The 20,063-nt window shown below is 42.5% G+C and overlaps 1 protein-coding gene across 1 annotated transcript; it reads right to left on the bottom strand.

The window, feature by feature from the left end:
- Nucleotides 1–3,126: 3,126 nt before the first annotated feature.
- Nucleotides 3,127–19,634, bottom strand: LOC130862565 (zinc finger protein 431-like). The gene is made up of 4 exons (XM_057752213.1): nucleotides 19,503–19,634; nucleotides 6,925–7,051; nucleotides 6,277–6,337; nucleotides 3,127–5,137 (listed from the first exon to the last, which is right to left on the bottom strand). The coding sequence occupies exons 1-4, from the start codon at nucleotides 19,503–19,505 to the stop codon at nucleotides 4,096–4,098; spliced, it is 1,233 nt and encodes a 410-aa protein (XP_057608196.1). The 5' UTR covers nucleotides 19,506–19,634; the 3' UTR covers nucleotides 3,127–4,095.
- Between the last annotated feature and the right edge of the window lie 429 nt (nucleotides 19,635–20,063).

Below are 20,063 nucleotides of genomic sequence, written 5' to 3' on the forward strand. Positions count from 1 at the left end.
TTATCTGCTATCAGCCAGGCCTGGCTAGAAAAGACAGCATAATAGTTCTAGGTTGCTCTGCACTAACAAGCTTGGTTAGACACCAGCAATTATGTCCTTGTGCATAACTGCAGTTTTTAACTTACAATCCATTCACAGAGACATTTGGTCTAGTTTGAATTTGCTCTTGAGGTTATGAGCCAATTAACTGTATGTGGCTTGTCTGACAAAACAGAGCCTAAGTGTCTTACAGCCCTCGTGGGAAAGATCTGGTTATGAGGCATATTCTAGTATGTTTTCCATACATACAATTATGCAGTTTAATGAGAAGTCATCTTCTGACCATTCACAGACATATGTGCCCATAAGATTGAGTGTAATCATGAGATTACATATACACAAGAGATTACACATTACAGTCCAGGTACTGGTGAGATACCATGTCTGCAGGTGATTGGCTGACAGGAACAGTCAGTATTTATAGGCAGTATTTTCATAAGCCTTGTCTATGAATTTCATCCGTCAGATTAGTTGATCATTACCTGGTGGGTTGGTCTTATAAATATCAGTTGTCATCTGTTAGAATCATGTCATGGCCAACAATACCTTGTGACAGAGTCTTGTAGAGATTTTGCAGTCCACACATGCTGTCATCCTTAAGTCTTTTTTAGATTCAGGTCTCAGACTATACTTTGAACAAGTTAAACAGGAACAAGAGACTACAAGTCTTGCCACTTAGACAGATGGAGATTTACAGAGCAAGTCTAAACTTTAGATTATATGGTCTAAAGTATACACTTAAAAGATGTATCAATGCGACAATTCTGACACATAAAAAGAACAGAGAATACAAATACAGAAATCGTCAAGGAAACACCTGCATCAGCACTGTCGATGCTGGTCTTAGATGAACAGTCCTGCCAAGCTAGCCAAATCTCAGAATGATGCTGCTTTTGCTCCTGAGAATGCTGACTTAGGGAGAGGTCACAATTGCTTCCGTGCAGTAACAGATAGAGCTCATCTTACCTAGCACTGACTGCTATCTTTCTCAGGATTGTGACATCATCACAGAGAATTTTGTTTTCTTTTTAAACAAATCTTATTTACTCATTTTTATTTTATGTCTACTGGTATTTTGCCAAGAGTGTCGGGTCCCTGGAATTTGAGTTACAAACAGTTGTGAGTCATGTGGGTGCTAGGAATTGGACCGAGATCTTCTGGAGGAGCAGTCAGTGCTCTTAAGTGCTGAGCAATCTCTTCAATCACAAGAGTTCCATTTTTTAACTTTATTTTTATGTTATGTATATAGATGTTTGCCAGCATGTCTGCGCACAGTACGGCAGAGGCCAGAAGAGGGCATCAGATGCCTTAGGAGTGGAGTTACAGGAGGCTATAACTAAGCTATCAGGAGTTTTCTGGGAATAGAATCTGTGATGTCTGTAATGTCAATCAGTACTATTTCTCCAGCCACTTTTTAATTTAAAATTTATTTTTATATTTTAATTAAAAGTATTATAGGGGCCATATTATACAGGCCCATATTTCTATATGGTATGGTGACCAAAATTTCAGGCCACAGTTTGCACCTGCCACACAGAAGGTGGTCACCTAGCCTTTTGAGACAAACACCATCCAAAACAAAGGGTCAGGATATGCTAATGTCGCTCTGCTCCTTCTAATTTGGGAGGTTGCCTGGAAAAGAGGTGTTAATTCAGTCTACGTGACAGAGCAGGCATACAGAGCAGGAAATGGACATAGAAAGGCGTGGACATGACCACAGTCATTGTCCTGGTTACCTAGGAAACAAAATGCTAATAACATTCCCCCTCAGTTTACGATTTGGTATAAAAGCTGTTTGGAGAATAAATGCGGGTGATTTTTCAGGATGTGAACTCAGGATTTCATGGGGGATCCCTAAAAACTCCCTCCTGATAAAGTCATGTGAGTTGTGTCTGTATTCCCATGCCTCCTTGCTGGTCCAAGAGATAATTTTAGGTCCAGACTGGCCCCAGACCCCGACAAAATATCCCATCACTTTCTCCCTTTCTTGTCCTCTCCATCCGTTCCCAAACTGCCCCCTCCAGTTGCTTGGGAAGTACGTGTGAATAAGTATGCACAAATACATGGATACCACTGACTGAGTCCATTTCTTTTAGTTGTGTGTATATGGTTTCAGGGCTGAACACATCGCATTTGGATATGTAATTAGGGAGCTCATTCCTGCCTCAGGCTAATTCTCCCACCTGCGGGAGAATTCCACTCTTTAATGATCAGCAGAATTCTGACCCTGAAGTGACCTAGGCTGCGTTGGACAGGAAACATCAAAAACAGAAAACACTGAGTGGCAAACACCTCAGCTAACACTTGCTAGTGTGATGGACCTAAAGTTCTGGTGCTGCAGGGAAGACTGTGGACATTGGCCCAAGACAATCACAGTCTCCCTAGGTTCTGTGGGCCTCCTACAAAGGTTCCTACAATAACCCATTGACCATTTTCACCTTAGATGACTTTGAGATCCTGTAATTCCTGACTCCACTTTCTAAGTACACCTTTCCAAGCCATCAAGCCTGGCTTAGGTGGCTTGGCTCATTTAGTGAGGTGTTAGAATGACAGGAGGATAAGACGGGCAGTTGCACTTAACTATATTCAAAGCCTAGCTCTGTGAGTCTGGGTTTCACCATGTGTAGATTAAGAACATGACTTTGAACTGGTCCACTGATGAGTTATAACACTCAATGATAAATAAAACTAATACTGCTCATAGAAGACAGTGGACTTTAAAGCAGGAGGGCTGCATCTGATGAGAGCCTCTTCTGTTCATGGAGACAGGACCAGAGGCTGTGCTGTGGTTACCATAACCAGCCAGGTTCAGCCACTCATCGTTATTAGGCCAATTAAAAGAACCAAGGAATCGAGTTGTGACATGCCCACTATAACGCAGACACTCTCTAGACAAGGTGGGCAGACCCCTGTGATGTCCTAAGACAGACTATAGAGTGAGTTTCAGGCCAGCTAGACATTCATAGTGAAACTACTCCCTTAAAATAAAAATAAACAATAGAAAAGAAAAAACAAATAAGAAAAAATGAAAACATATTTATTCAGTGTGAATAATCTGTAACAAAGATTATGACACAAGGTAACCGATTGATCCTAGGAGTACAAACAGGTTAAGTGAGATAATGTACCCAATTGATTCTGGGAGTGCAAACAGGTTTAGACAGATGGCAAGAGATATGCACAAGTAAGTAATCTAAGCCATACAATGAATTATTTTCCATCCCTAAATCCCTCCCAATTCTCAGCTTTCTCCAGTGCAAGGTATTCAGATAAGGGGTAAATGTGTCTTCAACGGAGAAGTTTTCTTCTGGAGGACTCAGTCTTTGCCCAGAGTGAGACTCCTGGGAAATTAGAATTTCATGGCATCCACTGCTTCATAAGTTGTTAGTCAAAGGGAGACATATAAATGTCTCTTTAGAATATTCTTATTCCTACCAGGAAGGAAGGTGACAGGGATTAAAGTGTGGGGACCGAGGTGTTTCAAAGTCCAAGTACTGTCCACCCAAAGGGGTTCTGCAGGGTGCTGACACTTACAGCTACATGTAATATTTTTAAAAAAAAAGGAGGAGGAGGAGGAGGAGGAGGAGGAGGAGGAGGAGGAGGAGGAGGAGGAGGAGGAGGAGGAGGAGTGGATGACATGGAGGGACCACCATATCCATTAAGTTTCACACCTGGAAGAATTATTTCATGTAATTGAAGAGAAGTCTGAAATCAAAAAGGGTTACCTTATCATTTAAATTCATTGGGCTTTTGTCCACATGAGTTTATAGGAGCAAATAAAATAATGAGGTACATCATCATGCTTGAATAGATTGTTGACACTTGGCAGAATTTTTTCTTCAGAATAAAAAATCTTGTTTAACCGAATGTAAGTGTGTTGGCTAAAGTTCTTACCAAACCCTTTGCAATCCCTCTGACTCCCTTTAGTCTGAGTTCTTTCAGGGTCTCAAATATTATTGTTATACGCAAAGTCTATGACAGACTGATTACACTAGAGGTTTTCCTCTTGCATAAAGACTCACGAAGTGCAAGGACTTTACTACATGGACTACATTTTTAGAGTTTCTCTCCAGTAAGATTTTTCTTCATGACTTCAAAGATTAATGTTACATACAAAGGGTTAACTACATTACTTGCATTCATAGGGTTTCCTTCAGTATGTGTTCTTTTATGTATTTGGAGACTTCTGTGATGTGCAAAGGCTTTACAACACTGAGTACATTGGTAGGGTTTCTCTCCAGTATGTATTCTTTTATGAATTCGAAGATAACTGTGTTCTGAAAAGGCTTTATCACATTGATTACATTTATAGGGTTTCTCTCCACTATGAATTTTTTTATGTATTCGGAGACTAGTGTGACGTGCAAAAGCTTTACCACACTGATTACATTCATAGGGTTTCTCTCCAGTATGTGTTCTTTCATGTACTCGGAGATAACTGTTATGTGCAAAGGCTTTACCACATTGAGAGCATCCATAGGGTTTCTCTCCAGTATGAATTCTTTCATGCCTTTGAAGATAACTGTGACGTGCAAAGGACTCACCGCATTCATTACATTTGTAGGGTTTCTCTCCAGTATGCATTCTTTCATGCTTTTGAAGATGACTGTGACGTGCAAAGCCTTCACCACACTCATTACATTTGTAGGGTTTCTCTCCCGTATGCGTTCTTTTATGTACTCGGAGAATATTGTGCTGTGAAAAGGCTTTGCCACATTGATAACATACATAGGGCTTCTCTCCAGTATGCGTTCTTGTATGTATTTGGAGACTAGTGGGTTGTGAAAAGGCTTTATCACATTGATTACATCTGTAGGGTTTCTCTCCAGTATGTGTTCTTTTATGTCTTTGGAGGCTGCTAAGATGTGCAAAGGTTTTACCACATTGCTTACATTCACAGGGTTTCTCTCCAGTGTGTGTTCTTTTATGTATTCGGAGATAACTGTGATTTGCAAAGACTTTACCACACTGATTACATTCATTGCGTTTTCTTCCTCTAGGAATTATTTCATGCCTTTGAAGATGACTGTGAGATGGAAACACATTGGCACATTGAGTATATTCACAGGGTTTCTCTTCAGCAAGACTTCTTCCATGGCTGTGAAGAAAATTGGCACATGTAAAAGTTTTAGCACATACATTACACTCATGGATTTTTTTTTTTTTTTTGCCTTAATGAGTTGTAAAGAGGAATCAGATCTTAAGGTTTTATCACTGTGTTTAATTCATGCTGTCCCCTTTCTTACGGGTTGTTTTGAGTTTTTTAAGAGACCTGTGATATTAAGAGTCTTTATCACATGGCTCACATTTATAGCATCATTTATATGAGTTTTTTCATATATTTGAAGAGAACTGGAAAAACTCAAGAGCTTTGACATCCTGCATTCACAAATACTCCTATACTGTGAATCATACATTTACAAAATGGACCAGGACAAACCAAAGAATTGTCACATGCTAATACTCATAGAGCTTTTCTGCAGTGTAGTTTACTGATGTATTCCCAATGAAGTAAAAAAAAAAAAAAAAAAAAAAAAAAAACCTAATTAAATGTAAACTTGCATCACATTTAACGAGTCTACTTAAAGTGGGGGCTATTACATAACTTCTAATTACTCTAGGAAAGAGATTACTTTTACCATATCCCTATGCTCATAGGGCTTGTACCCACAGTGACATATGATATACCTCGTAAAGGAAGAATAGCAAATAAAAGTTTTCCACATTGCATTTATACAGATTGACTTTATGTTCCTCAAGGACATGTGATATAGGGATTGAGGTTTCTCCACAGCTTTCTTGACTCTCAGAAAGTTCCCCTTTCACTAAATTTAGCAAAGTCGCTACAAGTGTACGTGTAAAACCAGCTTTACTATGAGCTATTTAGTTATTACAAGATTTTGGACATATATTTATCATCTATCCCATGTGTATACCTTTAGTATTATCTCAGTAGTCTGAAGCTAAATGAACTGGCAGTTCTACAGCATAGCTCACATGGGACTAAGATTCACATGGTGATATCTGTTAAGGCACTGTTTCCTTGTCTTCCTTCTTAAAAGAGTAACTTACAAACAAAAATCAGTTGGCCGACATTGAGGTACATGACTTTGTGAGAATTTCAGAATCATCAATAAACTTAAGGCTGAGCTTCCTTACACTGCTGTTTCCCTTAAAAAAAGGACACATTAAAATCTCTTCAGAGGCACATTTGTATCACTTGTACATGAAAATTACCTTCCATGTCTTCTAGAACTTTGACAAGGTTCTTCAATATTATGGTCTTCCCAGCTGTAGCCTAAAATATAGTATAAGAAAATGTATGATATATTATTGGAAATTATATAAAATGTAATTTATTATCTTCAACGAACCTTAGAACCCCACGTGATTTATTCAAATCATTCTTCTTTGATGGAGGAAGGTCATTGGTTAAATAATAAAGAAACTGCTTGGCCCTCATAGGTTAGAACATAGGTGGGTGGAGTAAAAAGAACAGAATGCTGGGAGGAAGAGGAAGTGAGCTCAGATGCAGGGCAGCTCCTCTCAGGCAGACGCGATGAAGCAAGCCGCCAGGTCAGACATGCTGAAACTTTCCCGGTAAGACTGGTACTACACAGACTATTAGAGATGGGTTGATCGGGATATGAGAATTAGCCAGTAAGGGCTAGAGCTAATGGGCCAAGCAGTGTTTAAAAGAATACAGTTTGTGTGTTGTTATTTTGGGGCATAAGCTAGCCAGGCGGCCGGGAGCTGGGGCGGCAGGAACACAGCCCGCAGCTCCCACTACACTTCTTCTTTCTCAGTAGAAATGACAGAAGAGCATCAATAATCAAGAAAGAGCTGTTCCCTTGTTTTAAAAAGTGAAGGAAAATCCAGTCTTACCTATAGCAGTGAGGTTCCTGTAGGTCTCCAGCATCACATCTTTGTAGAGATTCTTCTGGGAGGGATCCAGCAAAGCCCACTCTTCCCGAGTGAAGTTGACATGCACATCATCATAGGTCACTGCATTCTAAAATATTCCACACGTGTACAATAAAAAACATTGATAGTAAGTAATGTGTAAATGTATTCTTCTTTGGCAATATATTCATATATTTCTGATGCTTACCAGACTTATTCCATAACACATAAATTCTAAAGTAATCACAAAGTCAGTCTAGAAGAAAACCGAATAGGAGGTTCACCCCTGTCATTTCTGTGCCCTCTGACTGGGACATAGCCTTGCAAGACAAATGCTAATTAACAGACTTTAAAAAAAACAGAGACAAGCAAACAGAGTAACAGTACTGAGTAAACACCAGAGACATTGTATGCACAATTATTAACTACAAAAAAAAAAAAGGTGGACAAGCTGAATGTACTGCCTAAAGCCTATAATCCCAGCATTCAGAAGGCAGAAACAGGTGTGTTTCACTGAGTTGGATGCCAGCATGATCTAGGCAATGAGTCCCGGGATAGACAGGAATACATATGAACACCCTGTCTCCCCCACAAATATCAACCGATCAAAGAAAAAAGACAGAACTCAGCAGTTTTTAATGAAGTTCCTAGAAGATTTATGCATTCACTCCAGATCTGTCTTCATTTTCCTGAAACCTCAAGTGTGCAGTTTAACTGGACCATTAAAAGGATTTTATTAGGAGGGAATGCATGTCTAAACAGTTACAAATGGACAGATGAATATATTAGTCATGTAAATGTGGATCATAAATAAACAGCATAGGGCAGGAGAGATGGCTCAGCAGTTAAAAATGCTTCCTAATCTTGCAAATAAGTGGGCTCAGTTGCCGTGGGGGCTCACAACTATCCATTACTCCAAGCTCAGGAATTCTGAGGTTGTATCTGACAAGGCACAAATGTGGTACATGTCCATGCATACAGGCAAATTACTCATATTCAGCTAAAAAAAACCCTCCAAAACATATACAACAGGTGTTGTAATATGAGCGGCGGGCTAGGTTCCTGGCACCTGGCCGCCTGCATGGCTAGCTTTATACCCGAAATACTTACACGGAAACTGTATTCTTTTAAACATTGCCTGGCTCATTAGTTCCAGCCTCTTATTGGCTAGTTCTTACATACTGATCTAACCCATTTTTAATATTCTGTGTAGCACCACGAGCTGGTTTACCAGGAAAGATCTTAACCTGCGTCTGTCTGGAATGGGAGAATCATGGCGACTGTTTGACTTGGCTTCTTTTTTTTTTAGCATTTTGTTTTGTCTATTTTGCCCACCTAAGGGTTGGCCTATCAAATGGGCCAAGGCAGTTTCTTTATTAATTAACCAATGAAAGCAACAGATTAGAAAGAAATCTCTCCCACATCAAACAGGTAAAAAAAATGTCACGCAACTGCAATCCAATAGTTCAGAAGGCTCGGGCAGTATTAATGTCATGAATACATGCTATCCTGGAAAACAGAATGATACCCTCTGCCAAATTTCAAAATTCAAGACATAGCTGAAGATCAGCACAACAGCATATGCTTGACAAGCACAAAAACCTATATTCCAGACCTACCAGCCAATAACATAAAAACTAAAAGAGCCAGGCGTGTTGGCCCACCTTTCATCAATCCTAGCGCTCGGGAGCCAGTGAGAGGAAGAGCTCCGCATTGGAGGCCGCCAATCTACGTAACTATTTTCAGAACAGTCAGGGCTACACAAAGAAACCTTGTCTTCAAAACCAAGAACAAAAAAGAATGAGTCATCAATAACATTCCAACAGATTTAATATTACGTCTAAGAAATCAACCCATTATTTTTTAATTCTACTCAATTTCTCAGTGCAAGAATCCCATCAATGTGGGATTCCCCTCTGTATGCTGTGAATATGCTTCATTATCATTGCTTAATAAAGAAGCTTCTTCAGCCTATAGCAGGGCAGAATATAGTCAGGCTGGAAGAGCTATAGAGAGAAAGTAGGCAGAGTCAGGGAGACAGCACATAGCTGCTGAAAGAGACAGACGTCAGAGAACCTTACTGGTAAACTTACTTTAAATCTATGTATACCCTTACTGAACCTCCTGGGTATATATAGATTAATAGAAATGGGTTAAATTCAAGATGTAAAAGTTAGCTAATAAGAAGCCTGAGCTAATAGGCCAAGCAGTGTTTTAATTAATATAGTTTCTGTGTGACTATTTTGGGTCTGGGTGGCCAGAAAACAAATGAGCAGTCTTCAACTACATACCATCTCTGTGTTCCAGAACCCAACATCAGGCAGACACCCCTGATCAGACACGCCAAGCACTTCAGAAAACGAGGTAGGCTGTCCGCAGATCTATCACACTATCTGTTACCAGAGACCTAATTTTTACAGTTGCCCCAGAACTGGAATATAATACTAAAGGCAGCTTCCCCTCCCTCACCTCCACTTGTCTTTGTTGATCCCTACGATCTTCTTCCCCTGGCCTCCTGTTCCAACAGCAGCAAACAGTCTCCCATGAACACACACAGGCATACCTATAAAGACGACGTTCAGCCAACACACTCTGAAAATCCAGAGAGACAACAGAAACCAGAAACAAAACTGCCACCCAACCAAGACAAGCCCAGAAATCAGCATCTAGACCTAGAATCACCCCAAATTGAGACACATACATGTCAGCTTACAATCATAATCAACAACAGCCAAGGTATGTCACCACCAAAGCCCAGCTTTCCTACCACATATCTGACGCACAAGAAAAAGACCTTAAAACCAACTATATGATGATGATAGCATACTTAAAGAGGAAAAGAACAAATCCCTCTTTTAAAAAGTCAAGGAAAACAAAAACAATTGGAGGAAATCAATAAATCCCTGAATAAAATTCAAGAAAACTCAAAAAAATTAGAGAAAACCGATAAATCCCTTAAATAAGTGAAGAAAAAAGACACACAACTGAAGGAAACAAATGTAACTGCACGAGACCTGTGACTAGAAATAGGAGCAATGAAGAAAACACAAACCAAGGGAACCCTGGAAATGAAAGACTTAAGACTATAAAGAACAGCACAGGCAAGTTTTACCAACTGAATACAGAGATAAAAGAAAGAATCTCAGGCACTGAAGATATGATAGAATAAATGGATAAATCAGTCAAAGAAAATGTTAAATCTAAAAGCTTCCTGACACAAAATATCCAAAAAATCCGGGAAGCTATGAAAAGATCAAGCTATGAAAAGATCACCTCAAAGGTCCAGAAAATATTGTCAGCAAAATCATAAAAGAAAAAAAAAATTCCCTAACCTAAAGGAGGTGCCTATGAGGGTACAAGAAGCATGCAAAGCACCAAATAGATTGGAAGAGAAAGAAAGTCCCTTTGCTACATAATAATGAAAACATTAAACATCCAGAGGGAGGATCCTGACACCTGGTCTCCTCCCTCAGGGTTTTCAGGACAGCCCCCATTTCTCTGGCCAAGCCTTGGCTTGGGATATTTCCACCTTTGACTCCAGTCCTAATGTGCTCCTCCAATATGGAGATTACCTCCTTCCCAGCAACCCCTCCTCGCCTCTGTTCCAACGGGCCATCTCTGTTTCTAAACTACCTTTGCTCTCTGGAATATCGTGTTTCCCATGTAAGGCTCAGCTATGCTCTCTCACTGTGGTGTATTTGGGCATTCAACTCAGCACAGGGTCTGAGACCCTCACCTCTGACAGAGTCCAAGTCCTGTGGGATCTACATCCCCCGACCACGAATCAGATTTGTTCAGGCTTGGGCCTAATGGGATCCTTCCATTACTGGATCCCTAACTTCACTTTACTCTGGGGTACCCTCCTCACAGCCCCCACCCTAGCTCATCCAGGCCCCAGCTGACCGTATCACCTTCCAACAGATGAAAGGTTGAGAGTGGACACGAGGCTTCTAATACAACTGGTTGGGCCTTCAGAGCAGATCATCACTTTTCTGTTCAAACAACGAGACCCCAGCATCTGCAGCCATGCTTGAGAGCTCTAGCAGCAGTGGCTGAACTCACCGGGGAGATTCTCAAGATTATGCTGCTCCAGCCAGGCACAGTAACTCCACGCACCACCTCTCAGACCTCCGAGTCTCTCCTTCCTTGGGCCCTCACGAGTCCAAGTCTTTCGTTTATTCTTTCTAGAGAATCCACAAATTATCTTGCCTCTAGCCCTACTCTAAACCCTGCAATCCTCCTACTTGTCCCTTCCTTCCCTGGTACCTCTCACTCCTATTCAGAGGCTATGGAGGCTTTCCGCTCACCACAGCCTGGTCTCCTAGACCAAACCATGACAAACCCCCAACTCACCCTCTTTGTTAATGAAAGATCCTTACAGACGGATCAGGAACCCACCAGGCAGCATTTGCAGTGGTCACGTCCACTAAAACAGTTGAAGCAGCCCACCTGCCAATGGGGACCTCTTCACAAAACACCAAATTCATTGTTTTGACTGGAGAGCTCCAGACAGCCAAGGTTCAAGGGGCTGACATCTATACTGACCCTAAATATGCCTTTCTAATAGCCCATACCCATTCTGTCCTTTGGAGGCAAATGGGCTTCTTCACTACCAAGGGCACTCCCATAGTTAACAAACCCCTTATAGCCAAGCTCTTGAAGGCCTTCTAGCTCCTTGCAGATGCAGTCCTCCAAGGACCCAGTGGTCTCCGGCAATGCGCCAGGGCTGACTCAATAGCCCAGGGACTGGTCTCCAGCTCCTCTGGATCAACAGAACATATTTTGTTTTTAATACCCTCCTAGCAGCCTGTTATCAACCAGAGGAGGGGAACAAACTCCTTTTAAAGGGGGCCACACAGACAAAGGATGGGTAGCTCTCCTTAAATAACTGCCTCAGCCTCAGGACCAAGCATTGTTCATCATTTTAGACACCCACCAGACCTTACACACAGTCCCCAAAGCTTTCTTCTATTTCTCAGAGCCCCTCTTTGACCCCACCTATCTTCGAGCTCTTATTCTACAGGTTCACTCCTCTTGCCAGATGTGTACCAAGGCCAACCCAGTAAGCTCTCCAGATACATCAGCCCCGCACCAGCTTTGAGGACACTAACCCAGCAAGGTCTGGCAGGTTGACTTCACCCATATACCCACTCATAAAAAACTCCATTATTTTCTAACTCTTGTTGATACCTTTACAACAAGATAAATAAAGGATGAACAGAAGCACTTCCCACCTCCAGGGAAACAGCAGCTGTGGTGGCTCTCAGTTTGGTGTGCCACAGACCAAAGAAATGGACAATGGGCCAGTTTTCACTTCCAGGGTCATGGAGCTCATGTCAGAAGCTCTCAACATTTCCTGGAAACTCCACATCCTGACCGTTCACAATCCTTGGGAAAGATTGTGAAGGCCAACAGACTCATTAAACAACAGCTCAGCAAGCTCTCCATTGAACTCAGGTTATCTTGGCCTTCCCTCTTCCCCATTGCCCTTACCTACCTCCAGACAACCCCACACTCTCCCACAGGCCCTAAGTCCTTTTGAACTCCTTTACAGAAGGCCCTTCCTCCTTAACCACCACATCCCCACCTAACTCCTCCACTGATCAGGTACCTTCCTTACCTCTGCTTTCTCTGTTCACATCTCAAAGCTCTCTCCCTGCCCCCATGCCAATAGACCCATCTGCCCCTTAGCCCGCGCCACTCTCCCAGGGGACCAAGTACTCCTCAAACAGCTAATGCCTAAGTTTCTCGAGCCCTGGTGGACAGGACCCTACACCATCATCTTCACCACCCCATCAGCTTCCAAGTTCCTGGGACATCAATGCTGGTACCATATCTCCAGGCTCAAGTGGGCACCTACTCAGAACACATGGTCCATCCAGCAGCTGGAACCCTCCACCCTCCAGTTTTCTAAGATATCCTAATGAAGAGCCTATCTGCTCTTCTGCCTCGATTATTCATCTTCATCAGTACAACCAGGGCGCATCTCCATTCTATTCTTGCTGACAAGAATGGGACTCTCCATGGCTAGTCCCGTTCACAGGACCAATGATAATAATCTATTTTTTGCCTAGCAACCTGTCTTCTCTGCTTCCTCAAGAAACAGATTCCTGAGGTCTCCAGGATGGCAGTTAACCAAATGTTTCTACACCCACACCACCCGTTGAGCGAGAGTCCTCTGACTCCCCAACCCCCCCCCCCCCACGTGTCCCATGCCCACAGGAAGTAGCAAGACCATGAACCAATGCCCATATATTCAAGGAATCTGGGATGTTCAGATAGAAGCTCCAACTTGGCCCTCCTCCCCTCACTTTTTTCCCCTCTCTCCAAACCATGCCCCATCTCAGGAAACCCACCAAACGGTGGCTCCTCCCCCAAAGATGCTCAAGGCCACACCTACAGGGTATTTAAGCTGCCCACTAGTGTAACATAGACGGGCCTGGCTTGTTTGTTGTTGGGGTTTTTGTCCTCCCACCAGGTACCCCACAACTGTTTAGCCCCAAAGAAAATCACACACAAGTCTCCATAAATTATAAGCTGATTGGCCCATTAGCTCTAGCCTCTCACTTGCTAACTCTCACATCTTGATTAACCCATTTTTCTGATCTATGTTAGCCATGTAGCTCAGTACTTTTTTTCAGTGGGGCAGATCACATCCTGCTGCTTCAGTGGTCTGGGCAGGAGTGGGAGGAATCAACTTCCTCCTTCCCAGAATTCTCCTGTTCTCATTACATCATTTCTACTTCCTGTCTGGTTTTCCTGCCTGGCCAATCAGCGTTTATTTATAACATGATTGACAGAATATAGACAATTCTCCTGCACACTAGAGAACGGCCATGTGGTTTTTCAGTCTGTTCTTCCTCTCTCCTCTCTGAGGGTGGAAAAAAAAAAATCATCCAGGAGCATTAAATCTAGACTTTTAATTAAATCCCATTAAATTTCATTAAATCTAGACTTTTAATTCTTAATTTGTCTTGACTTGGATTACTGCATCGGTGGAGAGGTTTATTATCAAGGTACAGAAACCTTTCAATCAACAAGATAGACAAACCCTTACCCAAACTAACTAAAAGACAGAGACTATTTAAACTAATAAATCAGAACTGAAAATAGGTCCCTAAGAAATACCAAGGAAACTCAGAGAACCATAAGAACATAGTTTAAAAACCTGCACTCCACCAAATTGAAAAATCCCAAAGAAATGGATCATGCCTGATACAGCACTGACTGTGGAGATCTTCAAGTGTATCATCGTCAACCTCTGCTATTGTCTTCACTCATTCAGCACAATGGCCTCCTAAGACTGGTGTAGGAGGGCCTTCTGTATTTGTGTTGCTTTCACTGGTTGAATAAAGACACTGCCTTGGCCTTTTGATAGGGCAGAGCTTAGGTAGGTGGAGCAGACAGAACTGAATGCTGGGAAGAAGGGCAGAGTGGCAAACACCTGCCCGAGACGGACGCTGGTTAGAATCTTTCCTGGTAAGCCATGGCCTCACTGTGCTACACAGATTATTAGAAACGGGTTAGATCAAGATGTGAGAGTTAGCCAATAAGAGGCTAGAGAGAATGGGCCAAGCAATAATTTAATTAATACAATTTCTGTGTGATTATTTGGGGTATATTTTGGGAGTAAGCTAGCTGGGCGGGACCAAAAGCAGGCCCGCTCTCCTTACAACGTAAGACACCCAGCTTGAGCTCAACAACTTAACATTTTGGTTATTTTCATATCTATGCAGCCATTTCATAGCTGCCATGAACATGGGAATTCTGATATTTTATAATACTAATCTCAAGTGCATGGAAGACATACTGAGATGATCCCTGGGATGCAAAGCAATTCTGCCATTTATGAGGAGTCTGTAGACAGTAGGCACTCACAAACACATGGACAGGAAAAGGATGTCTGGAAAACACTATTTGCTGAGTTGTTTATGGTAATGGGGTTAGTGCGTGGAGGTAATATGTCCAAATATATCAGAATACACACACTAAATACATGCGATTTATACCAACTATAACAATGCAACACAGTTTTAATTAATTTTAGTTGGTATCTGTGGAAAATCCCAACCTACTGCTATCGGAGTTTATTTTGCACGCTGCTACACAGTCCCGTGTCACACTCAGTCCACTGTTCAAATTTCCACGCTTTGTTTTCTCAATTAAATCATACTTGGTGGACAGCTTTTATGTAACCATAACAATGTATTCTGTGTCACTAACCTCTACACTGCTGCTCTTTCTATGGTTTTGTACATTATTTCACATCAATTTCAGATGGACACACTTACTGTAGTTTCTAAACAAATGATTATGTAGAACGTTTGTTACCCTTTTATATTACTGTAAACAATGCCAATAACATGACATATTACACAAAAAGATGTTGGGCATGTTCAACTTTGCAGCATAAATTCAATACAATTCAAAGAAAAATCCCCAATTTTTTAAACTAGAAAGCTAATTCCAAACCTATATGTCATGTTGAAAAACTCTAGAGTTCTCAATAGGTCTGGGAAGGAATAGTACACACAATGACAGAGTGTGACGTCTATACTTACCACAACGGTAAAACAATAAAGAATGTGCACAGTGTTTGTGAAAAATAAGGGGATAGAGAGAAAAAGGCAGAAACAAAAGCATAAAAAGATAGTCAAGCTTTTATCAAAAGACCCAAGGAAACTCAGGCAGGGAAAATGTGAATTTAACCAATGTTTCTTATGGTTGCAGGTATATAGAAATTAAATAAACACAGACTTCACAAAAATAACTCAGTGGCTCCTACACGATTATATTTCTCACCCTCTCATCTACATAGTTACTGATCTCTCATCTACACAGAGAGGCCCCATGGTCTGGAGCTCTCTCTGAAAAATGAGGTCTTCAGGAAGCTAAGCTATGGCTCTGTAACCCCTCTCTGATGCACCCTGTGGATCCAGGCAAGCCCAGCCCCACAGAAGCCCACACATAAAACAATGTTGAAGGATAATTTAAAGTCTTCTTCCTGCCACATAAACTATGGCACAAGGTGTGGACTCTGTCCTATCCACCTGCACAACACCATGCACACCTGAGAAACCTCTGCAGCTCAGAAACTCCTTTGTCCCCTGGAAATGAACTTCCCCAATCAAGTATTGCTGAGGGATGATACCCATCATCTCTCTTCTACCACATTCTAAACTATTTATAAAATTTATCAGATAAAACTGAATGCGGAGTGCAATCTTCAAAACTTCTAGAAACCAGACCTTCCGTTTTCCCATCTCCTTTCCCACTGCACACCAAAAACAATGCCTGTGTGTGCACAGTGGACAGTTCTACTACAAGCACCAGAGTTTCCTATAGCCAGGGCTGCAAAGCCTCCCTCTTTCCAGGGAATCAGCACTCAAGGAGACTCAGAGGCCAAGGGCCACGCCCCATGTCACCACATATAGCAAGAGAAACAGTCTGGCTCATGGTTCACCCCAGTCCCAGCAGCTGGAACTCTGATAGCAGAGCCAACCTGCTCCTCCTGGTCTGGGGACAGTGGCTACCACACTCACCATGGCATGTATTGTGGTCTTCCTTACGGCTTTCTACAGAACTAGAGAAGAATCCTGGAAAGAACCAGCTAACTACCTCCTATTGCTATTCCTGATTGCTAAGCCTTCTCAGAATCCCTCATTAGCTAGAGCCACCCAGCAGGGCCCCGGGACAGTAGCAGCTTCCCTGCTGGGTGAGCAGAGATCCAATGACTCACACAGGACCAGCCTTTCCAGCTCCGCCCTTTTACCCAGCAGACAGGCCCTACTCTGGGAAATCTGTAGTTTAGCAGACTCTTCCATTCTCCCAGAGCACTTCCTGTTCCTCTTCTGAGGCACAGGGTCCTTTGTGTGCACATTCCATTACACACAACGTACAGTGCAGTCAACCCACTGCTTCATAGCTGGGAAGTCTGTGGCCAAACACAGGTCCCATTCAAACATTACTGTTGTTAAAGCAAAAAGAGGCCATAAATTAGCAAACAATCAGGAGCCTATGGGAGGGCCTGGAGGCTGGAAAGAAATGGTGGGAATAATGTAATTATAATCCCCAAAAATTATTTTTAAAAGTTGAAACAGGCTTTACGGCCATGTGATCCAGAGACTAGTGATTTGTATTAGAGCACACCAAGTACTACTCATGAGATTTCTCTCTGGCTGAACATCTTAAACCATGAAAATAATACTCATGTTAGCCACGGTCACACCATTTTATCCTGTTCTTAAATTTGGGTTGAACTTAGTGTAACTACAGTACTTTGGCTTTACTTTAAATTCAGTTCTTTATCCACATTCTTGATTTCCTGCTCTATGAACCTGGAACAGCCAGTCAGGACATCTATCAATCAGCTAATATTGTTTACCTAATTGCTCATTGCTAATGTCAACCAGTGTCACAGCAGAAAACCTTATACCCTTGTTCTTGGTCATCTGTGTCTGAGCTGTGACTGCACCCGCTTTACACTTGGTCAGTGAACTTACTTCTTATACAGGTCCCTCTTCACTTGTAAGTTCCCAGGAAAGTTACTCATTTACTAGGTTCCCTTCCTTGAAGGGAAGGACCGTCTGTCCTTCCCTTCTGACATCTTCTGGTCAGCAGAAGCAGGTGTTCAGAGCAATTCTCAATTAGAGAATGTGAGACAAGCCTGAGGTATTGGAGACATTGATTAAAACTAGTGGTCCTCAACCTTCCTAGTGTGTTGACCCTTTAGTACCTCAAGTTGTGGCAACCCCCCAACTATAAAATTATTTATACTTCTACTTCATAAGTATAATTTTGCTACTGCTATGAATGGTAATACGAATACCTGTGTTTTCCAATGGTCTTAGGTGACTCCTATGACAGGATCATTTGATCCTGAATGCCTCCACACTTCATCTTGAGGACCACTGTTTTAAACTGATATTAATAAATAAATAAACAGCACTTAATAAAAAATAAAATGAAATTCTTAGTGACTAGGAAATACCAAAAAAAATAAAATAGAGATTAAAGAAGTAATGTACGTAATCAGAGCAGTAAGTCATTTAAATAAAATAAAATTTTAAAAATACCAATAAAATTGCCTTTTTAAAATGAGAAAAATAATTGGAAGAATTACTGTACTCATTTATACTGACTCTGAAACAGCAGGCACTTCCCTGGTAGAGAGAAGGCCATTAATAAGACAATGTAGGACTTTGGCCGTGTAAAATGTTAGCTGCTGAGTGCTGTAAGCTGAAAGAGTTACAGCCAATGGCCTGTGTCTCAAACCTCTGGGCCGACTTAACTGTGTCAACCAGGATTCCAAACCTACATAGGAGTGTTCCCCAATTGGAAACTGAATACTGAGTAGTTCCGGGTTATCCTTCCTAAATTGCACACCCACCGATTCTGTGTCTTCATTTACAAGGAAAGAATCAGTCACCCTGCCTCATCATGCCCTTATTATGATGGAGACCCCTGCAGCTCACCGCCTTAAACTTCAGCCTGTCATCGAGCTATTTAGTCGTTTCCCCCTACCAGGTAGACAGCACACTATTCCTCCACTTCTGGTCTAAACGGAAAAGCCATGTTCCACACCCAAACTCTTCTCTTGTCAGTACAATGGGCAATCCATTATGTGACTCAAATTTATGCCACAGACCTGAAATCAATGATTTTAGGGTGGTTAGTCAGAAGGATAGCAAAGGCGATGCCCTGTGAGGCTACAGATCTGGTTCAAGTCCACCTCAGTCAACACAGGGGACACTCAAAACTGATTTTCAAAAAGACTGGCGACGCAGCTGTTCTAGAATTCATATACCTTCATGGCACAGCAGGACTCAGTGTTGGCTGTGACCCTGTTCTGGCCCTGGAGCAGCACGTTAGAAGGAGGAGGACGGGTCTTTCTTCTGGTTATAAATCAGGGTTGTCGCCTTTGCATGGAAACATAGCTTTATAGCCGGTTAATCCTAGGGAGCAAATCCTATTATACCAATCTCTAACAAGCATGGTTAGCATACTACTTATCTCTGAGGTATTTGGAAGGCAGCCTCCCTTATCTAAATTCTACTTTACGGGTTTTAAAGTCTCCTAATGCCATCAATTCTATCAGCACCAAATCTGCTCGTCTACACCACAGTTTGGCAGTGGGATGCTACTCTACACTGAGATACTGTTTACAAACTCCACAAAATGAACTCCAGACGGATCCTAACGCTAAATGTTCAATGTTAAAAGTGTGGAACTTCTGGAAGACATTAGAGAGATGAGAGCTCTCCGAGTTTGGCACATCTGTTTTCCACAGCAACAACAGAAACACTACAGGAGCCGGCATTTCACAGCGACGTCAACAACAAGGCTATTTCTAAGCACAGTACCACTCCCAATGCCCTGCACTGACGCAGTCCACGGAGTGAAGTTTTCAGAGGCTGCCGCCCGGCCCACAAACACCCACGCAGGACCACGCCGAACCCCGGCCACCGCTCCCACCCAGTCCCGGGAAGGACCCGCCACCCCGGCTCCCGCGGCTCAGGCGGCCGCTCCTCCCAGCCTGGGGACAGCAGCCCTTCGCTCACCATGGCGGGCCACTCCTCCCCGTCTGCAAACAGCAGCCCCTCAGTCACTGTGAAGCGGCTTTACTAGTTTACCAGCGCTCTCCCCACAGTCAAACCCACGGGGCTGCACAAGGTGGTAGCTTCCGACTTCCGAGGTGGGAGGAGCGGAGCCAGAAGTCTGGCGACCGGAAGAACCCTCCCATCTGACTGTCAGGTTTGCTGGAGGTTCTTATTGGCTAGTGAAGTCTGAATGACAGGAATAGTTTGGTCCCAGTCGTGACTTCCACCCTAAACACAGACCTATCCCAGATTGGCTAGAAATTTGTGCCAAATTCAAAAGGTCTCTTGTTAATAAAAATCAATGGGTTAGGTTTTAAAAGGAAGTATACAAATTCAGGAAGAGGCTAATCAGAGGGTGTTGCACAAGAGGAAGACAAGGTACCTCAAGAACTTTGTAAACAAAGTCCACAGTGGCCTTGGGGCTGATGATCGCAGCAGCCCCACGTAGGCAAAGAGTTGGAATCTCAGGACCTAAAGCAATACCAAAGGCGCTTTCCCCGGACCCTTACCAGCTCTACCAAG

The sequence above is a fragment of the Chionomys nivalis genome, chromosome 20, assembly GCF_950005125.1.
Source record: "Chionomys nivalis chromosome 20, mChiNiv1.1, whole genome shotgun sequence".
Taxonomy (NCBI): Eukaryota; Metazoa; Chordata; class Mammalia; order Rodentia; family Cricetidae; genus Chionomys; species Chionomys nivalis.

What these genes read in the sequence shown, in the direction of transcription:
- LOC130862565 (XM_057752213.1), bottom strand. An exon ending in CAGGAACCTCACTGCTATAG is followed by an intron (nt 6,338 to 6,924) that starts GTAAGACTGGAT and finishes ACTATATTTTAG; the next exon opens with GCTACAGCTGGGAAGACCAT. An exon ending in AGTTCTAGAAGACATGGAAG is followed by an intron (nt 5,138 to 6,276) that starts GTAATTTTCATG and finishes TTTTCTTCACAG; the next exon opens with CCATGGAAGAAGTCTTGCTG.